Raw genomic sequence first — 23,357 nt, forward strand, 5'->3', positions numbered from 1 at the left:
AAACCTTTTGGACTTGAAGGCTTGGGCCTAATTAATACACCCATTCTCATCACTGTCACAGCCCACAGGTTGACTTTGTCATAAACGTCCAGGTCACAGCCACGGTGTACTTATCACCGAGTACCACGTGGGCCATCAAAACTACACGTGGCATAAACCCATCATCTTCAATCGTCATTTTCTTGGTCGAATAATGAAAACAAATAAATTATTCCAATTTCCAAGCTTAAAGCCATAAACCCAAAACCCCTTTCCTTCCGAAGGGGTCCTAAAACCCTAATTTTACCAGTCCGAACCCAAATCCAAACGCCATGAACTCCTTCACCAACACCACCAATTTCGACAACCTCATGCTCCAAACCCTAATGGGCAGGCTCCAAATCCGACCCCCCACCAACAACTCCTTCCTCTCCCAAACCCTCGAGGATCTCCTCCTCGACGCTGCCAATCTCACCGCCGACGACGACGATGACGACGAGAACAAGACCCAGCTCGCCAAAGAAGAATCCCGCCTCGAGAAGGATATCATCCGGGTTATTCTCAGCGGCAAGACCGATTCCCTCAAGCCCAATTCTGGTCAGGCCGTCACCATTGGAGAGCATCACATTTGCGTGGGGTTTCATGAGGAATCGGGTTCGGACTATCGGGTTTGGGAGTGGCATGGGCACATCATGCTCTTTGATGAAGAGAACGGGTACACCCCTGAGTATATATATGGGAATTACTTTGAGAGGTTGATTGGTAAGGCTCGTGGAAGTGGTGGCAGCGGAGGTGGCAGTGTTCTTGTTGAGAAGGCCAAGGAGGAAGAGGAAGAGGAAGAGGAGGAGGATAAAGAGAAAGTTACTACTTTGGGGCTCAGGGAGTTGATTGATGGCGGGGATTCGGGTCAGGGTCGAATTCTTCATCGGAATATCAATGCGGGTTCTACAAGGTTTATATGAATTACACCCTTATTTTTCTTGTGTGTTTTCATTTGATGTGCTTGTCTTGCATTGCCTTCCTTCACATTTGTTAGTGCTTTGGGTATTCAAAGTAGTTGTGATTTGAGAAATGAATGGTATATTGCAATGTGATAACGCGACCTTTTGTGTTGGAACTTATATTTGGTGAGAGTTCGGTGCTGCATAAATTGCACTTTTTGCTCTTTACCCTAATAGTCTAGTTAACTTCTCACATTGATGTTCGGAGTGAACATAATCCTTCTTTCGAATATTACGGTAAACATTTTATGCCTACTGTATTTAGAAAGTCGGTACATAGGGAAGGACACATTTACTAGTGGCTATGACATAGGCGGGCATCTCACAAGGAAGTAGAGAATGATTCTGCTACCGTTCATACCATCAATTCTTTACCTTATTGGAAGTCAATATAAAATCCCAACATCAAACAAGGACATAGAGGCGCTGCTGCTACTTGCTCTTTCCATCAATTTGTTCACATGTTTGTAGTCTTGACAATATCCTACCAGCCTGACTGGTGGACCCTTATGCTTGTTGAACCAATATGGCATAGGTTGATTTAACAACGAGGATTAAATTTCTCTTGGAATAGATTTGTGCTCTGGATCTAGAGACTAGGATCTTGTTTCAAGTTGGATGCTCGTCCCCTAAATACTGTTTTCTTCTTCCTCTTATCCGTAATGGATTTATGACTTGAGGGTTTTATGGAATCATGTGAAAAGAGAAAAGAAAGAAAAGAAAAGGAGTAATAGAAGTTGAGTTTATATTTTTTGGTAAATTTTGAATGATTTTTCTGAATTCTTTCTCTGATTCCTTCACCAAGCATTATTTAAGTATTCTCCTATTATCTGCATCTTCATGTTTCACTGATGTTTATGGTAAGTTGTGGTTCAGAGCTTTGAAATGACGGGATTTTGCATAGTACTCTAGAATCATGTCTAGCTGTGCTGTAACTTTTAACTTCAGTATCTAATACCTATATGTATAAACCTAAATAAAGTTATGGTAGTATGTGCTTTTGTGTATAGGATCCTGCCGGTTATGTCATTCGCAATGAGCTATGTGTTTAACCTGATTATCCTTCGTCTTGCAGGATTACCTAAAAGAAAGGCTTTTGGCTGCATAAGAAGTTTCTAGTGTCAAAGAAGGAGCCTCCTCGAACTTTTCCTTGATTTGGTACTTGGGATGGCAATTCAAGACTGCTTGTCATTTCACATGGTTGTAAGCTGTTTTATTTTTTTGTTTTTGTTTGATTTTCCAGTACGTACGACGGTACAAAAGGAGGAATGTCTTGTGAGACATCATTCTGTTAAAGTAGTTTTTGATTAGCGCTGCTTATCAATGCACTAAAATGGTGCATCGACTCTTTTATATTACTTGGTTGTAAATTTTAGTTATGCCTGTAAGCTGGCTAGTACAAGATGGTTTATGCAAATTTGAAAAGACAGAACAATTGAGTTTCATACAAGTCATTCTGGCTCTGAAAGGGTTATATTCTTGATACACAATAAAGGGAGAAGACTTGCATGGAACAAGTTCACCGTCATACTATGCCCAGGTAGCTGTGCAGGGCAATGCATTATAGGACGTGGCAGTGAATACGTTTAATGTAAGTTGCATTGTGGTGATTAAAATATTGTCAAATTCTGGATTATGGTGGCAATTTTGATGACCTTCCTCAAAGTAATGACAAATTTTGTGGGGATTTTGGGCCGTTTTCTTCATAATTCTTGTATTCCGATTCTAGGTTTATCAAAACCAACGGACCTAGGCACATATAATGTTTAGGATGGCTTGACTTGGACAACTTATGACTGGTTTAGATATGCTTTTAAAATGATTGAAATCACTTTTGGTGAAAAAAGTTTTTGGAAGCAATCCTTAGTAAAAATGCAATTAAATCTTGGAAGGTTTTTATCACAAATGATTCATGAAATTGACCCTGACCATCAAGATGGTCCCTGAAATTGAAAATCAATCAATGTAGTTTTTGAAAATAGGTGTCGCAAATCAATACGGTCTATCCGTCATAATTCTGTTAAAAATTCTGTTAAGTGCTGATGTGACGTATAAATGGGCCATATAAGTCCTTTTTTTTTTTTTCCTCACAAATGATCATTGAAATTGACCAGTGACATAAAAATGGTCTTTGAAATTGACACGCGACATTAAAATGGTTCATGAAATTGAAATTGATCAATGTAGTCTCGCAAGTAATTGTCTTAAATTAATGTATCATTCCGTCATAATTTTGTCAAAAATTATGTTATGCGCTGATGTGACACATAAATGAGTCACACAAGTCTAATTAGATTTAAAAAGAAAATTTACAAATAGCTTAATAATTTAATAGTTAATGAAAAAATTGTCAACCCAAAAACCCAGTCCTCCTATCACGTTTGATCCCAGTCCACATTTCTCTACTTCCTTTGCTCTCTATTCTCTAAAAAAATCTCAACACGCCCATCTTTACACACTTCGACACCATTCACTGAATTGAACCTGGGTTGAGATCACCTGTGGTGACGGCTTGGCCGATTGGCAACGACTTCTGAGACATCACTGTTAACATTTAGGCGATCAATATTCTCACAACGTTAATCTTGGAGAGTTTGTTCGGCGATTCCCTGGTGGTTTGATGATGCAAAGAACGACGAGTTTTGCCTTGAGATAATGAGGTTATAACTGAGGTGGGTCTATTGTTGGTTGAAAACTATTTCCACACCCCCTCTTAGGCCTTGTGCCTTTGAGAATTTATGGAAGGAATCTCTCTTCAAAGTAGACCCTACTATCAAAAAAAAAAAAAAAAATCTCATTGTGCAAAAAGGTAGCTAGATAGCCTTTTTAATTAATTATTAAACTCACATCAGGACATAACAATTTTTTTTTTACAGAATTATGGTGGAATGATCATATTGATTTGTGACATCTACTTTCAACTACATTGATCGATTTTCAATTTTAGGGATCATCTTGATGGTGTGGGTCAATTTTAGGGACTATTTATGACAAAAACCCGTAAATTTTGTGGGGCCCATTTATATGCCACATCAGCACTTAATAGAATTTTTAACAGAATTGTGAAGGAAAGACTACATTGATTTGCGACACCTATTTTTGTGGACTACATTGATTGATTTTTAATTTTAGGGACCATCTTGATGGTGAGGGTCAATTGCAGGGATCATTTGTGAAAAAAAAACCCATCTTGGAAAAGCACTTGAAGTGCTTTCTTGCAAAAAGCACATAACTGGTGTTTCTTGCAAAAAGCACTTCAAGTGTTTTTGGAACCCAAAAACATTTTCTCTAAAAGTGATTTCAGTAATTTTAAAAGCACATCCAAACGAGTCCTTACTAAACAAAAGGAATGTTTAATGCAAATATGGATTTCGACTTGTATATTCTGTTCAAGTGAAGGTAGAAGATGGAGAAATTATGAATAAACTTTATCCATTGTAATTTCCTCAAAAATGATAGGATTGAACGGGACAAGTCTTCTTCATGACTTCTCCATTTTTACCCTTCACTTAGATAAGATATGCAAGTTAACACCCATACTTTTATTCAACATTTATTAAATTTTGTTGATTGCCAAGCCAATACTAGACATCAAATGTGCCTGTTGTCATTTGGTTTTGCAACTTTTAAAGCTTTCTTATTTCAAGAGTAAAAGTTAGAGGCCTTGTTCAAAGTTTAGGGGTGTATTTAATTAGGAGTTTACAATGTCTTTTTTAAGAGGTTTTGGTTTCAAATCTTGTAGATGATGAGTTTGCAATCAATTTATTCTTTTACCCATTAGTGTAAATTATATAAAAAAAAGTGTTTAAATTTAAGGTATTCAATAAATTTTTTAAACGAATCCATGAAAGTCTACAAATTTAAGAGCACTCAATCAAGATTAAAAGAGTTTATGAAAATTTACAAAATTAAATCTGGACGTATTTAATCAAGATTTTAAAGTAATTCATAAAACTTCGTGTGTACTTTGTAGGATTTGATTTTAAAGTATTTGAAAAGGCCAACACTAGGTAGACAAAAATTTTAAACTAAATTTACAAATAAAATGGTGTGTCACTAATAGAAATAAGCATGCTAATCAACACTTAAGTAATAATTTAATAATTAACAATCATATCATGTTGTTTACAAAATTTGGTCTAAAAATTTGATCTATCTAATATTACCCATTTAAAAAACTAAGAATTTTTATGAATTGAAAGTGATCTTATAGTGTATTTTAGACTTTAGCAAATCAAGTATCTCCCTAAAATTTTGAATGATTTCACATGAACTCCCTGAAAATGGAAAGTCACAAGTCATAAAATCGTTGCAAAAAAAAAAAAAAAAAATCATAAATCCTACGGTGGAGTAAACAGCCAAGTCAATATTCCTTCCAACAAATCGTGCGGTCCAAATTCGAGACGGTAGCCAAATCAACCTCGTATTTCGCTATCGGATCAGTCTGACCACGACTCCAATAAATCCAACTGCCACCACGCTTCCAAATCAATCCAACGGACACCCAATCATCTACGTCACCGATCCTCATGCAACCCATCCACCAATCAGAACCAACTACCGGTCACTATTTAAACCAACCGCGCTCTCCTCCCCTCCACCAGAATACCTGAATTCACTCCCTCTCCCCGCAAAAATCCGTTCCAACTTCCCTTCATCGCATCCTTTCCGATTCAACAAAAAACCACCCTGAAATGGCGCCAACGAAGGCCGAGAAGAAGCCGGTGGCGGAGAAGGCACCGGCTGGGGAGAAGATGCCGACGAAGGCGGAGAAGAAGATCCCGAAGGAAGGCGGCTTGGAGATGAAGAAGAAGAAGAAGGTGAAGAAATCGACGGAGACGTACAAGATATACATCTTCAAGGTGCTGAAGCAGGTCCACCCGGACATCGGGATCTCCAGCAAGGCCATGGGGATCATGAACAGCTTCATCAACGACATTTTCGAGAAGCTCGCTCAGGAGGCGTCACGTTTGGCCAGGTATAATAAAAAGCCAACGATCACGTCGAGGGAGATCCAGACCGCCGTCAGGTTGGTGTTGCCCGGCGAGCTTGCCAAACACGCCGTGTCTGAGGGCACCAAGGCCGTTACTAAATTTACTAGTTGTTGATTTTCTTTTTAATTTTTGTAATAGGCTCTGTTTGAGAACGTCTTTTTTTGTGTTAATATTATTTTTGACGTGAATAATATAATGCATGCAGTTGTTTTTATGTAATCGGTTTTTTATTAGGATTTTTCCACGAAAAATATGTTCAGATGTTATGAAATAGTGGGCAATTCGCGTCGTTTTTGGATTGAAATCTCTAATAAATTGCAATTTTTATGATGGTTTGTAGATTGAAAATTTTAACCGGAAATTTCTGAAATTTCTGATGATGGGACACAGGAACAAGGAATGGAGGATAAATCAAAGACGAATGCAAGAGTTATTAATGCTATGAAATAGTAGTTATGTACTCTTCGAAATCATAAGACAACATTGTAAAGAAAACAGAAAAATAATTACGATTCCATTCTTCCTCTTGGTACAAGAATGTAGTATCAAGATGTCACATCCCGATCCGGGGCGGATCACTTCCCGGGCCCGCTCCACCACCGTAGCACGATATTGTCCGCTTTGGGCTTACCATTCCCTCACGGTTTTGTTTTTGGAAACTCACGAGCAACTTTCCAGTGGGTCACCCATCATGGGATTGCTCTAGCCCCCTTCTCGCTTAATTTCGAAGTTCCTACGAAACCCGAAGCCAGTAAGCTCTCAAAAGGCCTCGTGCTAAGTAGAGATGGGAATATATATTTAAGGATCACTCCCTTGGGCGATGTGGGATGTTACAATCCACCCCCCTTAGGGGCCCGAGGTCCTCGTCGGCACACACGTGACCAGGGTTAGGCTCTGATACCAAATTGTCACATCCCGACCCGGGGAGGATCACTTCCCGGGCCCGCTCCACCACCGTAGCACGATATTGTCCGCTTTGGGCTTACCATTCCCTCACGGTTTTGTTTTTGGGAACTCACGAGCAACTTCCCAGTGGGTCACCCATTATGGGATTGCTCTAGCCCCCTTCTCGCTTAACTTCGGAGTTCCTACGTAACCCGAAGCCAGTAAGCTCCCAAAAGGCCTCGTGCTAAGTAGAAATGGAAATATATATTTAAGGATCACTCCCTTGGGCGATGTGGGATGTTACACAAGAGGTAATTAGGTTTTTTCTTTTTTATTTTCATGTATCTATAGGGAATTAACTTGACTATTCTTTGTACATGAGAGGGTAAAATTCAAATAGAAATGGAGGCCCTTCCTCCACCCGAACATGAAATTCACAATGCAAACAAGCATTCTTAGCTAAAAGATGAGCTACTCAATTACAATCACGGCAAATATATAACATAAGCAAAGTAAATAAAACAAGAGTAGCTTCTGCCGCATGCTCAATTTATCTTCATCTCTTAATTAACAAGTCTGAAATCACTTGTTTGGCATCCATGGAATAACATAAGACCCCATTCACAATTAGCAGTAAGTAGCTCCATGATCCATCCACATTAATTTTCACATGATGAGGAGGAGGCTTTCATAGCCCATGTGAATATCAAAGAAGGTAATTAAGTTGAATTGCTACAATTCATAGCCTATTTGAGACTCCTCTATTAAGTATTTATTTTTCTCGTAAACGTTTTTGCTAGAACCGCTTCTAATTAAAACAAGTTCAGATTTTTATTAAAAATTCAAGTGATTTGAGAGCATTTCGTGAAGCAGCACCTTCAAACTTATGTTGCCTATGTAAAATACAAAAAAGGACGCTAGAAGGAGGGTTCGAACCTCCGACCTTGTGGTTAACAGCCACACGCTCTAACCAACTGAGCTATTCCAGCTGTTTGATAAACTTATATAACAAACGCTTTCTAAATTGCTTAACGCAAACTCACCATCCTATCATGAGAGATTTCAAAAAAAAACAACCACCCTAGCAGTTTTTCTACTGTACAATAGTATATGGCACATGCATTCAATGACAAGTGTCATTCTATACTCTAGGAGGGAAAGATGAACCCGACTTGGCGGGTGGATAAAACAACTAATGTATAACATATATCGTTGCATACTAGAATTTTCCAACTTGAGAATCATGCAATAGATGTTCTCAAAGTTAAAAGATATAAGTGGAAGAAAACACCAAATCAAGCAATAGTTATACAAAGGAAACGATTTATGCACACTTTTTTTTATGTCTAGTGCACCTGTTTATTTTTTCCCTAACCATTTGGATTGAACAAACCAAAGGAAAATCAAGAGCCACGATGAAGAGGGGTGCGTAGAAAGTGAGAGTTTGTAGAAACCACTCCACTTGTATAAATTATCTCCAACTGCATTGCAAAAAGCAAAATTTAGAAGTTGGAAAATTTTCATTTCATATGAAACATGGACCTTCAAAATGGATATCAAAACAGAGTACAAAGGTCTTAACGACACATGAAGGCATCCTACTAACCAAGTACAAACATGGAAATTCCATACATAAGTGCATTGTGTTGAAAGCGAATCCTACATCAATGAGATGATGGATCTTGCATGTGCTTATAAATAGTTGGGATACTTCCTGCCAATTGATTTTAGGGTGGAACCTCAACTTTCTTCACATTGCACTGCTACCAAACACACTACTAATTCGATACGTTATGCCTTCTTAAGGGACTTGGTGGCAGCTTGACGGGCGACTTGGGTTCCTTACCCTTTCGGGCTTCTTTGGTAGAAACATAGGGTTGATGTTGGGAAGCACAGCAGCATGAGCAATGGTCAGAGCTTTCCAAGTTCTTCATCGTTCCTCATGGCCAATAGGCACACGCCTTGGGATAATGCCATTCTTATTGTTGTCTCTTGCAGCATTTCCAGCCAGTTCCAAAACCTAACCAAATAACTTCATCATAATTAACACCACTATCTACCTAAATCGTAAAGCATATACTTGAATACATTTGGCTGCTAATCAAAGGAGATTGGAAACAAATTTGGGGAATTGGCTGTTATAGGAATATTAGAAATTCTTTTGCTGAAATAATAAACTCATCCTCTAAAGGCAGGCTCTAGCCCACCATTTTGGCCCAAGAGGAGACCTACTGGAGACAAAGATCCAAAACATTTTGGATGAGATATAGGGACCGTAATACTAAGTTCTTCCACCGAAGGGCGTCCGTTTGCTGAGGAAAAAATCGAATTGCAGGTTTGAGACATAACAACAGAGCTTGGCACAACAACGATGCAGGCATTAAACGGGTAATCACCGACTACTTTTCGACTATCATCTTGTCAGACCACCCGTTCCCGAATGAAGAAATTCTGGATGCCATTAACAAGCGTGTGACAGATGAATTGAATTCTTCCCTGAGGTGACACTTTGATGTAGACGAAATCAAAATGGCAATGTTCCAGATGCAGCCCTCCACCTTCCCTAGGCCCGATGGGCTCCCTTCTCTATTTTTCCAAAAATTATAGGGTATTTTTGGTAAAGATGTAACGGTAGCTCTTCTCTCATTTCTTAACTCTGATAATCTCCTGAAGAAAGTGAATTATACCTACATCACTCTCATCCCAAAGGTTAAAACTTCAAAATACATGTCCCAGCTTCGTCCTATCAGCCTCTGCAACGTTTTGTTCAAAATAGCCTTCAAGTCTATTGCAAACCGATTGAAATCATTGCTCCAACATATAGTTTCCCAGCACCAAAATGCATTCGTCTCGGGACGTCAGATCTCGGACAACATTATGCTTGCCACAGAGCTATCCCATTTTTTGTTCAGGAGGTGCAGGGGAAAAAATGGATTCCTATCTTTGAAGCTCGATATGAGCATGGTCTACGATCACATCGAATGGGGCTACCTGGAAAATGTAATTCTTCGTCTCGGCTTTTGTCGCAGGTGGGTGGACTTGATTATGACTTGTGCCTCGACCGTCCCGTATGCCTTCTTGATCAACGGGGTGCCAAAAGGGTACCTTCACCCGTCGAGAGGCCTACGGCAAGGAGACCCTTTGTACCCCTACCTTTGTCCCCCTACCTTTCTTATTTTCGAAACTAGCCCTACTTGAGCATTGTATCTTATTTTCGATTCTCGTCAAATATGAATTTGAATAACATTATTGCTAACTCATTGTGATGCTTAACCCACTTCCCACTCCCCCATCTCCTATTATAAATAATATTGTTTGTTTAAAAAAAAAAAAAAACATTGTCCCTTAAATTACAAATAGCAAAAAACGTCCTTTTAAGTAGGTCTGGAAGAAAATACCGAAACTCTTGAAGCCAACCCAAGAAATCCAAACCTGGCCCAAAATCCCAAATTTTTTGGTAACATGATATTGAAGAATCTTGATAATTTAGTACAGAATTAGGGTCATCGCCGTATTTTCAGTAATACCAAACCGAATTGATTATAATTTTTTTCAAACTTTTATTATATAATACATATCATTATAAATAATCCTAGCCATTACATTGGTTAAGATTAAATTCCCACCATTGTTTTGAATAGAAAAGCGAAGAGAAGAGTCTCTTTCCTCTTCTCAATCTCTCAAACCCAGACCACCAGAACCTGCCCCCATCATCACTCTGTTGCTCGTCTCTCTCCGTCTCGTTCTAAACAGCGGCCAACCACCATCACTCTTCGATCGACCACCATCGTTGCATTTGGATTTCTTCAATACGTGAATTTCTGATAAACTTTGTTTGATTTACCACCTGGATTTGCTTCAATGTATTAAATTTGGAAGTTTTATGTAGTGGATAAGCTCTTGTTGTCTCGACTTCACTCACCTTCTCTTTAACGGTGACTCACTTCACATCTCTCAATTAGATTAGAAGTTCCAACTAGACCTGGCATTTCACGCACGACCCGCTAATCCAATATGAAATGATACAAAAATAACGAAGTTCGAGTCAAGGCTTAATCGATCCGGTGTGTTATCGGGTTAATTGGTTACATAACGTTTTGATTCAGATCTACAAGCAGGTAATCCGTTAAACTAAAAACCCTAACTATATGATAGGCATAGTTTCACGTGTAATATGTGTATTATACATGTACTCATGTATATTTCACGTACTCTACTCGTTCATATTTAACATAGTATACTTGTTTTGTATTTATCGCGTAACGTTATGTGTTTTGAAGTAATATTTACATGGCACGGAGGTCTAAGCTTGTAGTGCTTAACGAAATTGTAGTCCTATTGTTGAATTTTTTTTTTATTTGACCTTTTATTAAAGTATATATCGTTTTTAACAGGTCAGGTTGAAGTTTGAATTCTTAAACTCATTAAGATAATTTAGTAGCCACGACATGGCCCACTATAATAACTAACTTGACACAAAACCACACAAACACGACAAACACAACTTCTTTGTTAGGTCTAGTTCCAAATGCTGAGAAATCTCCACAAGGTTCATCATTTCGATTTACTAAACTGAATAAAAAATGGAACTAATTATAAAAATTAATGATTTTCAGTCAGATATTGGTTTTTTTTTTTTTTGTTCCTTTCTTATTTTTGAAACTAGCCCTACGTGAGCATTGTATCTTATTTTTGATTCTCGTTAAAATGAATTTGAATAGCATTATTACTAACTCATTGTGATACTTAACCCACTTCCCCATCTTCTATTATAAATAATATCATTTGTTAAAAAAATAATAATAATAATAATAAACAAACAAACATTGTCCCTTAAATTACAAATAGTAAAATAAATATACCGAAAGGGCCCTTTTCTTGAAGGAAAAAAAAGATAAAAGAAAAAGGAAAATGTTAGTTGACCCGGCCCAACCTAACTAAAAATCTCCCGCGACCCAGCGGCAATCCCCGATAAACACGTGTACGTCTCCGATATAATCTGCGAACCCGGCAGACGGGCGTGGACCCATTGACCCATTACATACCCGTCTTCTTCTCCTCCTTATATACAAATAAGGAAAACCCCCAAATCCCATCCGCTCTGATCTCCATTTCTGCGATATCTGAAGCTCTCTTTGGCTTTGACCAACCACCAAATCCATCCATTCCTCCTTCCTCCGCCATGCTCCGCTGCTAAATCCCCTGAAAGCCGCTATATCCCCCGATTTCACGAGATTTCACGACTACCTAGAAGCCGGGTTTCTCAGATTTCGTAGCTCTGGTTCACGATCTGGAGCGGGTTTTGCTGCAACGTTCAGGTTTAGGGGTTTCGAAGAGCATACGATAATGCCTTCGGTGCCCGCTCGCCTCCTCCTACGACCCTCGGTCCCTAACTTGACTTCCTTCCACGGCGGCTCTTGCTCTCATCGTCTGAAACATCTCGAAAAAGGTGATCGGCGCGGTAATCTTAGTTAACATTAGGTCTAAATCTCACTTGGGTTCGTTTATCTTGTGGTTCTTGCTCAGCTTCCCAGTCTGTAGCGAAGTTTAGAGAGTTCTCGTCGAGATTTCTTCGAGAAATCTGAGGTTTTAAGGATCGAAGAAATCCTCGTTAAGGCTTTAAAAAGTTTGGAATCGTTTTGTTAGATCTTGGTGCGAAGGTTGTTCTTTCTGCTAACTTTATTCGAGGTAATTAATTTTATGAATTTAGCTTGGTGTTCATTGTTTTTGTTTATATTTAGGTTCAGATAATGAGGCAGCTGGATATTTCGATTATATGATGGATATGTAGTTATTTTTATAGCTCAATGATTTGGTTAACTCTGTTGATTTGATTTATCCGGTTAACTGTGTTGATTTGATTTCTTCAATGATGTTTGATGTTTGATGTTGTTAACATGTGGATTTTGGCATTGTGTAGAATTTGTTATTGTAGATGGACATAAGCTCTCCTAGTGGGAAATCGGTGTTGCTAAATGTAGACCGTTTGCAAGGTTTGCAGCCTTCTGCGAACCAAGAGCAAATTCGTACTTTGCTTGAAGATTATTTAGTAAGCGACCTTGTAAGTGCTGTTGGTGAGTCCTTGAATATCAGAGGTATTGGAGAAGAGTCGATTGATGTTAAAGATGTTAGTGAAGAGTCTTTTGATTCCAAAGATGTTGGAAAAGAGTCGATTGATGCCAAAGGTGTTGGAGAAGAGTCGATTGATGCGGCCAAAGGTGTTGGAGAAGAGTCGATTGATGCGGCCAAAGGTGTTGGAGAAGAGTCCAAAGATGTTGGAGAATTGTCCATTGATTCCAAAGATGTTGGAGAAGTGTCCATTGATGCCAAAGATGTTGGAAAAGTGTTGATTGATGCCAAAGGTGTTGGAGAAGAGTCGATTGATGCCAAAGGTGTTGGAGAAGAGTCCAAAGATATTGGAGAATTGTCCATTGATTCCAAAGATGTTGGAGAAGTGCCCATTGATGCCAAAGATGTTGGAAAAGTGTCGATTGATGCCAAAGATGTTGGAAAAGAGTCGATTGATGTCAAAGGTGTCGGAGTAGTGGAACATGCTCCTGATGGGGATAATACTAGTGGTGTGGAAAAAAGAAACACATATGAAGTTCCTAATGCACAACAGGGAAACGTCACTCAAAAATGCTTGAACAAGTGTGCAACCTTTCCTATTCCTACTGGTGTGCTCTCTCCTAATGCCTCAAGCATAGTAAAGGAGGAACCAGAAGAAGTGCTATGCGGGGATGAAAATCATCACCATGCCTACTCGCGCTCGGTGTCTTTGCCTGTAAGTTATTTATATGCTTACTGGAACAGAGTTGTGCACCATTTCCCTCTCATACTATGTTCTCTCTCTTGGACATCCCATTAATCATTACCACTTTTGTTTTCAGTTGATATACTTAAGGAACCTGTTGTTATTGTAATGAGTGAATAACCCTATATTGGACTATGCCTAGCTTGATATACTGCACATCACACAAAGTGGTGCATGCTTGCAGATGGTTTAGAGTTTCGGGTTGTCCTCTCTTTTCTTTTCTTTTTTCTTTTCTTTTTTGTCAAATCGCTTAACTTCGGAGTCCTGATGTGATCCGGTGCATGTGAGTTGGTATGATTGCATCCCGTCCTCCCCCTCTTCGCTTCACTTAAAGTGGTGGAGGCAGAATGTGTTTGTTTCTTGGTGTTATAGAAAATGTTCATTTGTTTTTTGGCCTTTTCATCCTGTTCATTATGCCTTGTCCTTCTTGCCGGATAGTTGGTCTCTAGCATATCATGCAATGTGTAGAAGCTACATACTATTTTCTGTGCATCTCCGCTATTAAGTTCTCCAGAAAATACGGAATTATAATTTAGTATAATTATGTTTATGTCTTTAGTTTTGGATGGATTGAACTAGCCACTTGAAAAGAAATGTTGTGATGGTCTAGTTTTGTGTAGTTCTCATAACATAGGTTCTTATTGTTCTTAATGCCTTGTGCAGTCTCCTTCGAAGCTACTTTCTGCCCTAAAAGGTAGCCGGGCAAAAGAGGGATTATCACCTGGGAAACTTTCTGTCAAATGGGCCCCTGATGTGTATGATCCGCCTGCTACATCAATGTCGCATACAGTGACTGGCAAGAAACAGCAGAAGTCAAAGAACAAGAAAAATTGGAAGAAAGATGGAAAGAAGGGGCAAAAGAGCAGTTCTTCACGAGGAAAAGATAAGAAGCAATATCGCAAATCTGGGTCTTCTGGGAGGTGTTACAGATCAATGGATCCCCGTGAAACATTGGTTGACACAAACAATGGTTTTGGTGAGCTTGTGTTAGGCAGCCCAGACCGGCCTTCTTATTGTGGGAGCTCCATCTTGAAAAATTCGCTCGCTAACATGCATTACCCGGTTGCTGAAGCCTCGTAAGTAAAAACATATATATGTTGCGAATATCACAACCTCCGTTGTGCACATAAATAAGTCACTCGAGACAGTTTTGTTGATGAGTGTTTGAGAAAACTTGGAACAATCTGCTACTCTGGTCATGTCCGTGTTGTTGACCCAGCGTGGTGATTTCTTTGCGTGTTGTGTCGTTGCTATGCTTCTTTCGGAGTGGCAATTTGTAATTACTGTGTTTGTGGCATGCCTTTCTACTGTGAATCGACTTTTCGCTCACAGAACGCTCTTATTGGGTTGCCCCTATTATGATATGCTAGTTATCTGCTTATCAATTTATGTTATCGCATTGTCTGCGTACTCTCTCCAGCAAAGGTTCATGAATTCATACATCAATAGCATACCCTAATGTATGTGGAAGTTACGTTGAACCTAATTTGTATTCACATCCATCGTTCAACACGCAAGGTAGTGTTCTCACTTTGGTCCTTTCCGATCTGTTTTTACCATGCTTGGCGAGCTTCTCATCTCGTATGACTACGGTTTGTTCCTCCCTCCTACATTTATAGACCTCAAAACCACCGGCATTTCCCCTTTTTCCAGTATAATTTTTACGCAAAATGTATAGACCTCAATACTACTTGCATTCTGGGCCGTCCAATCCCAAGATCAACGGTCCACAATTTTCGCCCAAAAAATGTGAAAAAAAAAAAACAAGACAAAACTATCAGAATTATGACCGTTGGCCATGTGTCCACATCTAGGTTGTTGGATATGAATCTTTTTCAAATTCAACGGTCCAGATTAATTAACTTAATAAAAATTAAAAAAAAATTATTAAAAATTGTTTAAAGATTGTCCCATATACAAACTTGTGCAAACTAGTCTAGAAGTTGTCATGCACGGCATCCTTGTATACAGTTCGTTAAAAGCACACTCAGTCGAACAGGAAGGCGAGACATTTAAAGAGTGGGAAGGGACGCCTGAAGAAGTGCTAGAGCCGACTCTTCGATCCCTAAGGCCTCAAGGTAAAAAGGCGGCAAAGAAAAAATGGAGTTTTTCCAAGAATAACTACACAAAATATATGGACGAACTTGCTCGCCAAGGTGAACTGAACATGGCACGAGAAGCGGCTAGAGATGAGGCAAAAGTTGCGACTATGCAAGCAATCTTAGACGCTACTGAGAGACGTGATGCGGCTAATGAGAAACAAAGAGAAATACTTAATCGAGAAAGCCTAATGCTTATAGAAGAAAGGATGGCTCAAGCAGATCGTGACACTATGAACAAGTCTCTAGTAGGAATGTCTCCGAATTCTAAATATTTTTGGACATCGGAAAAAAGAGACATGGTGCGAAAGAGGTGTGCAAGAGATTAGGAAACAAGTTGAGGGGGTTCTAGCTACACAAATCCTAGCACCACATATCCTAACTCCTTAGACTTCGTATAATTTCTTATTTATTTCTAGTACGTTATGTAATTTCTTATTTATTTTTAATGCTTTATGTAATTTCTTATTTATTTTTAGTACTTTATGTAATTTCTTATTTATTTGTAGTACTTTATGTAATTTTTTTTTATTTTATAAAAAAATTAATAATATTTTAAATGGATTGTGTGCTAGGCACATTTTTTAGGGATGAAGATGCATTTGTGCCAGCGCATATTTTAGGAATGGAGATGTATTTGGCCAATTACTGTTCATTGGGGTCAATCACTATTCATTTGAGTGGATTAAATGAGCTAGGTGCCAGTGCATTTTTTAGGGATGAAGATGCATTTGTGCCAGCGCATTTTTTAGGGGTGGAGATGTATTTGGCCAATTACTGTTCATTGGGGTCAATCACTATTCATTTGAGTAGATTAAATGGGTTAGGTGTCAGCGCATTTTTAGGGGTGGATTGCTCTAAGGATTCTCTCATATAGAAATGGAGAACAAAGTAACTAGAAAGGTTGTTATAATATAATCCCCCTCTTTTCTATAGGGATCGTCTAGAAAACGGGTTGTTCTGAATACATTCAGACAGAAAAGCTGACATAGATGCTATGGGTGGGATTTTTTTTTTCGTTCATGTCTTAATATAGGAATTTATATATCTTCCATAAAGGAGCCAAATGAAACCAAAGTTTCACGTTCAATTTTGAATTAGAGACGCTAAAAATGATGAATCAACATCGACTATAACCCCTAGCCTTCCAAGCTAGCGATGCGGGTTCGATTCCCACTACCCGCTTTTACTTTATTTTTTTTATTAAATAAATAAATAAAGAATTAAATATTTTGAGATTTTGAATATTTTATAAAAAAAATTATGAATATAATTAATGTAATGCATCATTGACTTGAAAATTGGTTCAACTATTTTTCTGAACAAGATATAGGAAAATTGGAATGAAAGCGTCCATTGTCTAATGTATAAGACAGAGGTCTTCTAACCTTTGGTATAGGTTCAAATTGTGACTGCCCGTCCCGGATTTTTTGTACCGTAGGGGTGAAATGACGGTTTTGCCCCTAATGGATAATTGTTGTTTGTGTGGTTGTTTTGGGTTTTTGGTTGGTTGTATCCCAGCCACACATCCATCACCATCCTCATCCCTCTCCCCTATTCTCCCTATCTGTCCCGAGCCCTCTCTCTCCCTTTCTTATTCTTTCGTACGGACGACACCACAAACCCTTAAAACACACAATATCTAAAAATTTACCTTACCCTTCTCTGGCTAAGGAATGGGAAACCTTTCTCTTGTTACATGAATCCAATTTTCATTTCATCCGAGAAAAACCATCTTTTTCTCAACAATGTCTTTGACATTTGATCCAATAGCGTTCCGTTAGATAGGAACAACTTTGATAAATACTGATAACTCTCGGATGGAATATTAGAACGAAAAAATCCATTAGATGATGAACTATTGGTTCTAAGCCATCTCTAGCGATGAATTAACAATTCGAAATACCTTTCTTGTGTATTCTTGATAAACCAACATTTATATATAGATGTAGGAAGATCCGTTTGGGAAGTAAAAAGTCCCTTTGACATCTCTTCATCTGGAAAGAATTCTTTATGTGAAAACACATGCTGATCTTTGAATAGAAAAAGAGTGGATCCGTAGGGTCCCAAATAAATTGGCTTATTCGAAAAAAGTCTTGTTCTTTAGAAGATCTATCTCATGTCTAGTACTGCATGGTTTTACTTTGCAAGAACTTCGAATCATTCTCTTGAAGCACATCCTCTTCATCATAAATGATCCGCTTGCCCTGAAATGACCTGACCCAATAGGAAAATCCTAATTCATTGGGCCTTTCGGTACAATCAAATAGAAAACCCCAAGGGCGTCATATTCTAAAAGCCCAAACTATATGATTGAATAAATCCTCCTCTATCCGTTGCAGGTTAAGGACTTCTTCCCCTTCTTCAAACTCCGATTCGTATTGTTCATAGAGAAATCTCTTATCAACGATAGAACAAGATCCATTTTGCATCATATCTAAGGGATTCCTTGGTTCGGGCCAAAGAAGCAATGTCACTCAATCATTATCAAACTGACTACAATCTTTTTCTGTCCGTGAGGATCCCACCAAAGTGCCTTCTGCTTCAATAGGCCATGAACTAGATTAGAATCATTCTTAACAAGTCCATAAGAAGTGATCCCATTTTTTCAAAATCTGAAGAAGTTCCCATGGATCATTTGTCAACTCCTCAATCAATGACTTCTTCGATCGGGATTCATATTGAAAATAATCAGAAATCTAGGAATTCTAATCGTAAAAGTCGCTTTCGATTATTTCAAATTAATTTAATTGAAATCAACACAAATTAAATACAAATAGATAAAGCAAAGAAATAGAATTGGGATACTATATAATATACATTATCACTATATATATTATATATACGTAATTAAATCGATTTCTATATATATAGAAAAGGAATATGATGATACTATTGTAGATTGATCTATATTAATCTATATTAAATTAACCCGCATTACAATACAACTTTATACACTACAATAACAATACTAGATAGTATGGTAGAAAGAAATATCTGAATCTTTCTACCATACTATCGTATCTCATAGAATACGACTGATTCTAGTCTGCCCATTTCAGTTAAGACGCGAAATTTTTATCCTTTTCTTCTCTGCAATTATTGATAAGAAATAAAAAATCAAGTTTAATTCAAATTAATCACCTTGGCTGACTGTTTTTACGTATATTATATGTGACATCCCGTCCCGGAATTATCGGAAACGTACGTGTGAAAAGACCGTTTTGCCCCTAGTTTGTTTTCGATACGTAATTTGGTTGTTTTTGTGTTGTGTTGGCATGTCTTTAGGCCACACACACACTCTCATACCTGCACCACCTTCTGTCACTCTCTCTCTCTCTCTCTCTCTCTCTCTCTCCCGTGTCTCTCTCTCCCTTCCTATCACCATAAACGTACGGACAAACACCAAACTCACCCAAACCAGCACAGATCGAGGGAACCAACTACACCATTGAACTCGTGAGGCTGAGAGGAGTCCAGTGGTACCATTTTCAGGTAGGAACTCCGACGTTTTCACGTCGATTTCACGAGCTCAGTTTTGGTTACTATTCATGCAAATTTAATCTAGCTTGTTTTTGGACTTTTTAGGCTCGTAGATGTCTTTGTGAGGTCCCAAGAAGCTTAGGAGTGCTTCGTTGGACAAATTTGGACGTCGGGATCGTCCTGTACGAAGTTGGCCGGTTTTTGATTTCGTGGACAGGTATGATCGCGTAGTTTTTAGCCCTTAAAACTAGTCTATCGTGATTCTCCTAGGTCTAAGCGTCATTTTGGTTCAAGAATCTTGAAATTTGGTTGAAAAACGAAGGAGAATAGTGAGTTTGAAGTTTCCTCGGTTTTTCGGTGACCGGAGTCCGGCGAGGGTAGGCCGGAGAAGAAACAGGAATATTCCGTTGAGTTTAACGAAATATTCCTAACGGTAGTGACGGAATCCGGTTAGGTTTAACGGAATATTCCGTTAGTTTAACGGAATATTCCTGACGGCGTCACTGGACACCGTCAGTGTGCATGGCACGTGGCCGCGCGTCCGTGCCTGTTTTGGCGCGTGAGGGCGCGTGGGAAGTCCAAAAATTATTTTAAAAATATGGGTGTGATCGTGAGGTTGTGTAGATCACGTTGGTATATTCATTTGTCCATTTTGAGCAATGTATGAGAAGTTATTTTGAACGGAAGGTTATGTGCTTTAAAGTTAACGTTTTTATAGTTAATTCGCATATAGGTGACACGTATCCCGAGGACGAGCGTGCACATTCGAGGCAGGGGGGCTACGACCCTTCCACATACCAGTGAGTGGGCTTTTGGTTTTCCGTTTATACCTATATACATTTATATTCCCAGAAATTAATTAAGAAGGGTTATTTGCTTTATGCCATGCACCATATCTTATTGTTTATGCATTTTCATATGCATTAGTAGTGGCATACATATACATATTTATATTTGGTGCTGCGGAGGCCTAGGTAAGTGCCAGGTAAGCGTTGATTAACATTTACATTAAATAGTGATTAGAGGTGCCTAGAGAGCTCATAACCTGCACCCAGGTGTTAGTGCTCCCGCCCAGAGTAGGGCACAGTCCTTCACGTGTCGTTCACCTCCCGCACCATACGCTCAACTTGGAATCCAAGTTAGGTGCACAGTCCTGTCGTACAGACCACTATAGGTGGTTCCGACTCGTAGGTGACCCGCGATTATTCGCACAGCCTTCACGTGATCGTAGCACTAGAGCGTTTATATGTATTACACCCAGGCCTGTCGTACAGACCACTTTAGGTGGTTCCGACTCGTGGGCAGGTTTAGTTGTTGAGATTGAGATTTGAGCTCTAGATTCAGCCGTACAGGTCACTTTAGGTGACTCCGGCTGCCAGATGTTATGCTATTGATGTGATTTATACCTGAGCACTTGCATATCTTTATGAGGCTTTAAGATGGCATACCCTTGAGCATGATTGGCATATTTATATATACATATATATGTTTATTTCTGGGAAGTATACAGGTTTTACGGTGAGGGGTTAGAATGTATTTTATGAAATGGTTTTCAAAGAGCTTTGTTTTTGCCCACTCACGCTTTTGTTTTGCGCCCCTCCAGGTTCTAGTAGCTTAGCGGTTTCGGTGGTTTTCCCAGAGGGCGTCCCGGCTTTTCTGACAGATACTCACCAGTGTAAGGTCACCTTCGGGTGGACTTTGTCGTATCATTTTCTTTGGACTGCTATAGTCTTTATGCTCTGAATTCAGCGTTTCACTTACGCTAGCACTCATATTGTCACTTATTGTATGCTAGTTTTTAAATTATTCGTACTTTTACATTACTGTTTTTAGCTTCCGCACTGTGCACATGGCTACGTCACTTCCACGTGACGGCCAGCATGCCCTGATCTCGGTCGGGGTGTGTCATTATAAGTAAAAAAGCAGTAGGAACTAGAATAAACAGTGCAATAGCAATAAATGCAAGAATATTTACTTCCATAATCTCATTGTTTAATTTTTCTTTAATTCGCAATAACTCGGGAGTTAATCCCATAGAGATAATAAATCTTTCGCCTATAAATTCAATGGGATGCATTACATCTCGATGATATCAAATCGGATCAATATCATGAATAACAATATTTGAGCTATAAATTATGACTGCAAATCCTTTTACCAGTGAATCCTTTTTTTTTTTTTTTTTACTTTACAAATTTTACAAATGGGCATGCTTGCTAGATCATGCATCTATATTATATATATATATACAGAATAGATAGACCTATAGATTCACACCCGATATCTTTCTGTAGATAGTAATGGTCTTAACTCATATGTTCGTGTTCTATGGGGTGGAATAAAAATAAAATATGGGACAAAAATAAAATAGAAATTATCTTTCAAAGAGATGGCCGAGTGGTTGATAGCTCCGGTCTTGAAAATCGGGATCAAATAATATAGTTCTTTTGTTGGTAGATTGGAGGATTAGAAACATGACTATTGCTTTCTAATTGGCTGTTTTGCATTAATTGCTACTTCATTAATCTTACTGATTAGTGTACCTGTTGTATTTGCTTCTCCTAAGGGTTGGTCAGGTAACAAAAATGTTCTATTTTCCGGCACATCATTGTGGATTGGATTAGTCTTTCTGGTGGGTATCCTTATTTCTCTCATCTCTTGAACCTATTTGTTCTATATCCAAAAATGAAATGACCCCCTCCCAATTCCTTCAGGTTGTGAGACACATTAAAATTCAATATAAGTCCCAAAAATTCAAATAAAGAAAAAAAATTAGAAAAATTAGAAATATATATAAATAAAAAATATTAAATTAAAATAAATAGATGTAAATATGTATTATTTATTAAACATGGATTGTATATAGAATTTATAAAATATTATAAATACTAAATAAATTATATATAATGCATATATGGTCGAATGGTAAAATTTATCTTTTCCATGGAGAAGGCGTGGCGATTCCCGCTATCCGCGGTAGATAATGGATAAATATATTAAATTTTATTTTTTATTTATTAGATAAAACATTAAGTGTAGCTGACCACAACATAAGTATAGGGGTTCTACTCTCCCCTCTCTTCTCCTCCCACCAAAAACAAAGGGGTAATTCATTATTATTTTTTTTTTTGTCAAAAAAAAAAAACATGTTGCGAAGGCAGAATTTAAACTCGTGACCTCAAGGTTATGAGCCTTGCAAGCTACTACGTTGCTCTATTTCTATATTTATTGTATATTACAATTTTATAATATTATTATTTATTATATATAATTCGAAATAATTTCATATTTGATTAATAAATAATTTTATTTAGAATTATCTTTTAATTCTAAATTAACGGAATGGTTAGTTTAGCCATTTTATTAGTTTTAGTTATGGCTATTAATTTAATTTAAAATTAATAATACTCAGATCTTCCTTTTCGTTTTTTTGTTATGATCTTAATTCTTTTGTATACTTTATATACATATGATATATAAGAGATGGATAAATATGTATCATGATTTATACTATTAATGAATATGTATGTCGACTCATATCAATTCATTTTTAGAATATATACTCATACAAATTACTCATGTGCCAGGAACCAGATTTGAACTGGTGACACGAGGATTTTCAGTCCTCTGCTCTACCAGCTGAGCTATCCCGACCATTCACGACGCATCATCCTCATTTTATTTTAATATAGGACTTGGGTCTATGTCAATTAGAAAAACGAAAAAGTATTACAAAGTATTATACAGGATCTAATAGAATTTCTTGGATCTTCAAAAATAAATTTTCAAAGTTTCAGTACAGTACAAGTAATGATATGTATTGTTAATTATTCAAATTTAATGGATTCCTTGCTCAAATCATTTGTACTGTACGCGTATCATATATATCACACACAAGTCTTTTGATAAGAAAAAAATTTTCGCTCAGATCCATTTGTGAAAGAAAAGAGTAGAATGAAAATAAATAATTAGGGAATCAACGGGATCATTTTGGGGATAGAGGGACTTGAACTTATTAACATGTATAATGAGTCTCTATCTTTATTCTCGTCCGGTTAATCAATTATTAAAAAGATCTATCAGACTACGGTGGAGTGAATGA

The 23,357-nt window shown here is 38.0% G+C and overlaps 3 protein-coding genes and 2 non-coding genes across 6 annotated transcripts; 3 read left to right on the forward strand and 2 right to left on the reverse strand.

Annotated features, from left to right (window-relative positions):
* Positions 1-207: 207 nt before the first annotated feature.
* On the forward strand, positions 208-2,434 carry LOC103965753. The gene is made up of 2 exons (XM_009378827.3): positions 208-931; positions 2,056-2,434. The coding sequence occupies exons 1-2, from the start codon at positions 312-314 to the stop codon at positions 2,063-2,065; spliced, it is 630 nt and encodes a 209-aa protein (XP_009377102.2). The 5' UTR covers positions 208-311; the 3' UTR covers positions 2,066-2,434.
* Positions 2,435-5,036: 2,602 nt separating this feature from the next.
* On the forward strand, positions 5,037-6,193 carry LOC103965749 (histone H2B.9-like). Its single transcript, XM_009378824.3, has one exon. It carries the CDS (start codon positions 5,675-5,677, stop codon positions 6,086-6,088), a length of 414 nt encoding a protein of 137 aa, XP_009377099.2. The 5' UTR covers positions 5,037-5,674; the 3' UTR covers positions 6,089-6,193.
* A 1,581-nt stretch (positions 6,194-7,774) lies between these two features.
* On the reverse strand, positions 7,775-7,848 carry TRNAN-GUU. The gene has a single exon. It is a non-coding gene; the product is annotated as a tRNA-Asn (tRNA).
* Positions 7,849-11,929: 4,081 nt separating this feature from the next.
* LOC103965746 lies at positions 11,930-15,058 on the forward strand. Of its 2 annotated transcripts, XM_048573471.1 has the most exons (4): positions 11,930-12,547; positions 12,780-13,077; positions 13,222-13,643; positions 14,337-15,058. In XM_048573471.1, exons 2-4 carry the CDS (start codon positions 12,795-12,797, stop codon positions 14,751-14,753), a joined length of 1,122 nt encoding a protein of 373 aa, XP_048429428.1. In that variant the 5' UTR covers positions 11,930-12,547; positions 12,780-12,794; the 3' UTR covers positions 14,754-15,058. The 2 variants fall into 2 exon arrangements, with proteins under 2 accessions (XP_048429428.1, XP_018507525.2); XM_018652009.2 differs by having other exon boundaries at positions 12,780-13,643.
* A 7,778-nt stretch (positions 15,059-22,836) lies between these two features.
* TRNAF-GAA lies at positions 22,837-22,909 on the reverse strand. Its single transcript has one exon. It is a non-coding gene; the product is annotated as a tRNA-Phe (tRNA).
* Positions 22,910-23,357: the final 448 nt, after the last annotated feature.

Source organism: the organism of the source record quoted next, unplaced genomic scaffold (genome assembly GCF_019419815.1).
Source record: "Pyrus x bretschneideri cultivar Hongxiangsu unplaced genomic scaffold, Pyrus_bretschneideri_v1 Contig11, whole genome shotgun sequence".
In the NCBI taxonomy this organism is placed as follows: domain Eukaryota; kingdom Viridiplantae; phylum Streptophyta; class Magnoliopsida; order Rosales; family Rosaceae; genus Pyrus; species Pyrus x bretschneideri.

What these genes read in the sequence shown, in the direction of transcription:
- LOC103965749 (XM_009378824.3), top strand. Translation starts at nt 5,675, where the DNA reads ATGGCGCCAACGAAGGCCGAGAAGAAGCCGGTGGCGGAGAAGGCACCG.
- LOC103965746 (XM_018652009.2), top strand. Translation starts at nt 12,795, where the DNA reads ATGGACATAAGCTCTCCTAGTGGGAAATCGGTGTTGCTAAATGTAGAC. An exon ending in CGCGCTCGGTGTCTTTGCCT is followed by an intron (nt 13,644 to 14,336) that starts GTAAGTTATTTA and finishes TGCCTTGTGCAG; the next exon opens with TCTCCTTCGAAGCTACTTTC.
- LOC103965753 (XM_009378827.3), top strand. Translation starts at nt 312, where the DNA reads ATGAACTCCTTCACCAACACCACCAATTTCGACAACCTCATGCTCCAA.